Source organism: Poecilia mexicana, unplaced genomic scaffold (assembly GCF_051168715.1).
Source record: "Poecilia mexicana isolate PSO_F unplaced genomic scaffold, ASM5116871v1 scaffold_2, whole genome shotgun sequence".
NCBI lineage: Eukaryota > Metazoa > Chordata > Actinopteri > Cyprinodontiformes > Poeciliidae > Poecilia > Poecilia mexicana.
This window is the reverse complement of record NW_028263371.1, coordinates 16,337,173-16,343,172: the sequence shown is the minus strand read 5'-3', so window position 1 is coordinate 16,343,172 and position 6,000 is coordinate 16,337,173. Positions and strand designations below refer to the sequence as shown.

Here is a 6,000-nt window from a genome sequence, read left to right as displayed (position 1 = left end):
TATCTTCATATCCTCTATGTCCAATTTGTTTTTATTATGTCTGAGATTATTTTCTGTTGTGTTTGGGAACTTGTGTGATGTGGGAGGTTAGCTGCAGATTGAGAGGGCAGGTGCAGGTCAGTTCAATTCAAACATCAATCCAGTTTCTTTGATATGTGTGGTGTGTGTATGTCTTAGAGAGACTTTGTGTATGGCCTTTGAAATGTTTTTTTCTGGTGCTTAAATGCTTTTATAATGCACGGGTCAAAAATGACCCATAAGACAATCAATCCTTGTACCCTAGAGGTGCACAGCCCTCAAGGAAATATAAACAAAAACAAAGTACTACTTTTTCTAATGATGGGGTCAAATTAGGAAAAGTTATAAAATTTCAAGCTGGAAAAATATTGTTTAGGGTATTTTTTTCTACAGGTAAACGGGTCACTTTTGACCCGCAAGACAATAAAAGGGTAAACTTTGCAGACGACTAATAATAAACATTCAATAATGAATCTTTCTTGTTCAGATTTCAGTCAGCAGTGTGTTCACAGCAGCTTGGCCTCACGTGAGCCAGGCTGCAGTATCTGTAGAGTAACAATGACTTTAACAGCTTTTCTGAACCAGGGGTAGAACAGGGCATAGATCAGAGGGTTCAGACAGGAGTTAAAATAAAAGAGGCAGAAAAAGAACAATGCATATGAGGTACTGGTTAGATTAACATCAACTAAAGAGTAACAGTAATATGGACAGTAACACATTAGATATACAACAACTAGAACCCCAAGAGTCCTGGCTGCTTTTAACTCTGATTTCTTTGTTCCTGATGTCACTGTATGGTGACGTGTGACGACTGTAATGTGAGAGCGCATGGCACGAGCCTGAGACACAGCCACCACAAATACTCTCATATACAGAACTATGATGGTTGTTACTGGAAGTATGAAATTAATAATTAGGTCAAATGTTCCTACAATGTAGCTTATGATAAATTTACATTCCCCAGTGCAGGACTTATACCTGCCAGGCTGAATCAGTTCATCCTTTGCATAGAAAAAGCTGCAGGAAGAAGCACAGAACCAACACAGACAAACACAGTATCTGACTCTCGTCAAAGACATTTTTCTGGAGTAATCCAGAGGGTAGCATATAGCAATATAGCGGTCAACTGATATCAAAACAATGTTCCAAATTGAAGCAGTGATGAGGTTAGAAATCAAAAGACAAAACAAAACACACATTGCATCTCCAAGAAACCAGCAGAATGTAAATCTGTAGATTTCAAAAGGCATCAGCAGGAGACCAACAAAAAAGTCTGAAAAACCCAGAGAGAGGAGGAGGATGTTTGTAGGAGTGTGGAGCTGCCTGGAGGGAGACACAATAGTAATTATACATTCAATTATCATATAAATATGGCTTAGCATTTCTAAAATTTAAACTATAGGTTGATGTTTGCCTGAAGTGTGAGACTGAGATGATGATGAGGAGGTTGAGCACTACAGTGATCAGTGAGGTGAAGAGCAGCACAGAGTTCAGCAGAACGGCTTCAGCCCAGTGGAGTGTGGGCTTCCTGCAGGAGCTGTTGAGGAGATGTGGGAAACAGAGATCAGTTCTGTCTGGGATCTCCATCCTCAGACGGCTGCAGCTCTCTGGTCTGATCCTGTCCTGCAGCAGATGTTTGTTTCTGTCCTCCCTCCTCTCTGGTGCTTTAGTCTCTGGGGAGTTTCTACTTTCTCCTCCTCCACTTTGCAGATGCATTTCATGTATATGATTGGTTTGCCTTTTTTGTTTCCCCCATAAGAAAAAGAAAAAATCCTGACAAAAGTTAATCAAACATTCATTATTTTCACACATCTCCTGTTTTCTGTGATTGCCATCAGAAAGTCATTCACAGATTGTTGTTTAAGCTGTTAAACTCACCATCGTACCCTGTGTTGTTTCAAAATGCTGAAAATATCAAACTTAAGTGAAGAGAAATTTATGTCACAGTTTGGAGGCTTGAGATTGATCTCTGTCTCTTTAAGAAGCTCCATCACAGCACTGCCTTTCCATTATGCTGTTTACCACCGTTCTTAACTTCGTTAAAAAGAGTTTCTGGCCGTAGTTCATTTTATGGAGTTATTTACATTAATCTCACTTAATTATTTAGGTTTAGTGAAGACAGCTTACTTTTTTGTGTTCAATTAACTTAGGCGTTACAAAGCTAACTAACTTAAAGTAGCTTAAAGGAACTTTTTATTTTAACTTGAAACAATTGAGTTCAATGTTGAGTTAAATTGACCAACTCAATTTACTAACTTATTTCATTAAATGTGTTCAGCATGACAAATTGAAGTCAGTCTTACTTAAATCATTTATTTTTGTCTAATAAATAATTCAAATGTCTTTGACTAAATTCTACAGAAAGTCAACTCAAACTTTTAAGTTGTTTCAAACTAAAAAACTCAAATGATCCAAAATGACATTGTCACTCACATCGTACTTCAAATACAACTTGAATTTAAATAATTTTAAGTGTATGTTTTTACATGTTATTTTAGCTTTTCAAAGATATCGTACGCTGAAAAAAGAAAATAGTTTATCCAACTTAATTCATTAAATTAAGTTGGAAAGACAGTCACCGGACTGGAATCGAACCTGCTACGGCCGTGTCGAGGACTGTCTGCAGGCTAGGTCCTGTGTCTGTCCGTCTGTCTGCCTCTCAGGTGCTGCTGCAGACAGACCTCCTGTCTTTTGCTATTCTTCAGTGCTGCAGGCCCAGAACCATTGTCACCGCTCTAACAATGGCAAGCTCGCCAACATACACCCACACACACCCATGCAGCAACACACAAACAATCCAAAAGGTCAAACAAACACAGGTCAGTATTTCTGCAACTAGGTCTGTATACTTTTATTTTTCTTTTTGAAAGATTTTTTGGCACTACTGGCCTGTAATTGAAAGTAAGCTAACAGGAAGAGAGAAAGTGGGAAAGACATGCAATGAACAAACTGAGGACGTTCCTCGAAGTCGGGACGGATGTGTCAATGTCTGTAGCCACCGTATACAGAGCACCACACGACGCCCCGTGTCTGCTTACTTTGATACTGGATGTAGTCCTCACTTAAAGAAGTCAATTGTGCAAGTAGGACTCCATTTTGAGACGTTTTTTCTGTAGACCAGAACTGCTTTGACACATAAAGTCAGCCAGATTCTCTATGTGGTTTGTCTTAAATGCCAACAATAGAACACCTGAAAAAAAAGAGAAATGTAACAGTACCTCTCTCTCTTTTTTTATTTTTACAAGAGCGAAGGCCCAACATACTATGACATACTTCACTCAACAGAGTACAAAACTCCAGCCCACCCTCTCTTTGTGTCATACATATCGTGACTTCATGGCCTTATTTGTGGGGGTCAGTTTTGTGTTGGTTTTGTGCACCACATGCATGATGCATGTTGAGGATGTGGTTGTGTTCGTATGGCTCAGGTGCAGTGATGGTTTGGTGCGTAGTCTCCAATATCATCATGCAGGCACCTCTGGTCATCACCATCGCCCTATATATCAATACCTCTTTCTGAAGATAATAAAAACAAACTTAATTTAAAGATTTTGGTTTTTTTTTAAAGAAATATTGGCAAAAAAGATTAGGATGTTCAGTCATTTCAAAGTTTGGATGCATTTTCGACTTTTAACTACACCTCAGGTAAAGGCCCTGAGAACAATATCAGTGCACATCAACCCTGCAAAGCCAGCAAACGTAATTCCCTCTAACTACCAGACACTGGATATCAAAACCACAATCAGATGTGTGACAGCACTGTGGGAAACTTTAGAGAATGGCTATGAACATTTTTTTCACAGTATCTAAAACAAACTTTAAAGCTGAAAGTATTTTATACATTTAACTAAATTGTTTTGTTCCCACCTTGCCTTAACTGAGACACATACAAAAGACAGTTTATTCATGAAATCCAGACTAATAATGAGAAACATCAATTAGAGCTGCTGGGATGTCAGTCAGTCAGCAGTGTGTTCACAGCAGCTTGGCCTCACGTGAGCCAGGCTGCAGTATCTGTAGAGTAACAATGATTTTAACAGCTTTTCTGAACCAGGGGTAGAACAGGGCGTAGATCAGAGGGTTCAGACAAGAGTTGGAATAGAAGAGGAAGCACAAAATCGACGCATATGAGGTACTGGTTAGGTTAACATCAACTAAAGAGTAACAGTAATATGGACAGTAACACATTAGATATACAACAACTAGAACCCCAAGAGTCCTGGCTGCTTTTAACTCTGATTTCTTTGTTCCTGGTTTCACTGAATGAAACGTGACGACTGTAATGTGAGAGCGCATGGCACGAGCCTGAGACACAGCCACCACAAATACTCTCATATACAGAACTATGATGGTTGTTACTGGAAGTATGAAATTAAGAATTAGGTCAGTTATTCCTGCAGCATAACTTATGTAATGTATACATTCTCCAACGCAGGTATTTATCCTGCCAGGCTGAATCAGTTCATCCTTTGAATAGAAAAAGCTGCAGGAAGAAGCACAGAACCAACACAGACAAACACAGTATCTGACTCTCGTCAACGAGATTCTGGTGGGATAATGCAGAGGGTAACAAATGGCTACATATCGGTCGACTGATATCAGGACAATGTTCCAGATTGAAGCAAAGATGATTGTACCAATCAAATAACAAAACAAAACACACATGACATCTCCAAGAAACCAGCAGAATGTAAATCTAAATATTTCTAATGGGATCAGCAGGAGACCAACAAAAAAGTCTGAAACACCCAGAGAGAGGAGGAGGATGTTTGTAGGAGTGTGGAGCTGCCTGGAGGGAGACACAATAGTAATTATACATCAATTATATAAATATCTCTTAGCATTTCTAAAATTTAAACTGTAGGTTGATGTTTGCCTGAAGTGTGAGACTGAGATGATGATGAGGAGGTTGAGCACTACAGTGATCAGTGAGGTGAAGAGCAGCACAGAGTTCAGCAGAACGGCTTCAGCCCAGTGGAGTGTGGGCTTCCTGCAGGAGCTGTTGAGGAGATGTGGGAAACAGAGATCAGTTCTGTCTGGGATCTCCATCCTCAGACGGCTGCAGCTCTCTGGTCTGATCCTGTCCTGCAGCAGATGTTTGTTTCTGTCCTCCCTCCTCTCTGGTGCTTTAGTCTCTGGGGAGTTTTTGCTTCTTCTGCCTTTTCTCTGATGACTTTTTTTTTTTTACATCCATGAACTCTTTGTTTTGTTTCTGCTATTCTCACTTGGCTCTTTCTTGACTACTTTCAGAAAAAAAATCATAATTTTTTCACTAGTTCAATTAAACCACACAAAAAAGCTGTTTTAGTCTTTAAGTCTCATTGAAGCCATGGTTTTTTCTTGTGCGCATCAGTTAACAATGTAGCAAAGCAATAAGGAATCTGGCATCTGGCTTAAGTAAAACAATCCTGTAAAACTTAACTAAATATTGAAAGAAATTAAATATTTTAACCACTGTGTTGCTTTTCTCCTCCTAACTATCCTGGATGAGGAAACTGGAGACACCTTGCAGAGATGCATTAAAATGCTGCCCTCACTGTGCGTAGCTTTACAAAGCTACAGCTAGCTAACACCCGAGTTGAAAAATAATCCAGACTTTGATGGTGTTTTGGTTTTATTTGCAAATCCTTTTCATTAAGTTCTTTTTGAAGCTGTAACAAAACACAAAGTGAAGTATATAGCAATTACAGATAATATACAGAAGGCAACTCATCTCGGCTATAGCTCCCAATTTGGACTCATCAGCTAATAATGTGGCTAATTGCAGATTAGCTGCCTGCAGGACGTAGAAGGAAGCTTTGCTGACAAAATGCTGTTCAACATTGAAATAATAATTAATAAAATGAACTTGCAGATGAATTATATCCAATTATGTCCACAAAACAGAAGGACAACCAGTGACACTATGCCTACAGCCAGAGCGGTTCTGCTCTACTGATAAAATTAAATTAGCCGAACAGTGTCTACTGGGACTGGGTCACA

General features: G+C 39.2%; 2 protein-coding genes across 6 annotated transcripts; both read right to left on the bottom strand.

Annotated features, from left to right (window-relative positions):
• Positions 1–524: 524 nt before the first annotated feature.
• On the bottom strand, positions 525–1,683 carry LOC106930231 (trace amine-associated receptor 13c-like). Of its 3 annotated transcripts, none has more exons than XM_015007657.2 (2): positions 1,433–1,683; positions 525–1,341 (listed from the first exon to the last, which is right to left on the bottom strand). In XM_015007657.2, exons 1-2 carry the CDS (start codon positions 1,603–1,605, stop codon positions 525–527), a joined length of 990 nt encoding a protein of 329 aa, XP_014863143.2. In that variant the 5' UTR covers positions 1,606–1,683. The 3 variants fall into 3 exon arrangements, with proteins under 3 accessions (XP_014863143.2, XP_087860032.1, XP_087860033.1); XM_088003906.1 differs by having other exon boundaries at positions 1,502–1,683; XM_088003907.1 differs by having other exon boundaries at positions 525–1,337; positions 1,519–1,683.
• A 2,310-nt stretch (positions 1,684–3,993) lies between these two features.
• Positions 3,994–5,383, bottom strand: LOC148160519 (trace amine-associated receptor 13c-like). Of its 3 annotated transcripts, none has more exons than XM_088003903.1 (2): positions 4,895–5,383; positions 3,994–4,807 (listed from the first exon to the last, which is right to left on the bottom strand). In XM_088003903.1, the coding sequence occupies exons 1-2, from the start codon at positions 5,065–5,067 to the stop codon at positions 3,994–3,996; spliced, it is 987 nt and encodes a 328-aa protein (XP_087860029.1). In that variant the 5' UTR covers positions 5,068–5,383. The 3 variants fall into 3 exon arrangements, with proteins under 3 accessions (XP_087860029.1, XP_087860030.1, XP_087860031.1); XM_088003904.1 differs by having other exon boundaries at positions 4,964–5,383; XM_088003905.1 differs by having other exon boundaries at positions 3,994–4,803; positions 4,981–5,383.
• Positions 5,384–6,000: the final 617 nt, after the last annotated feature.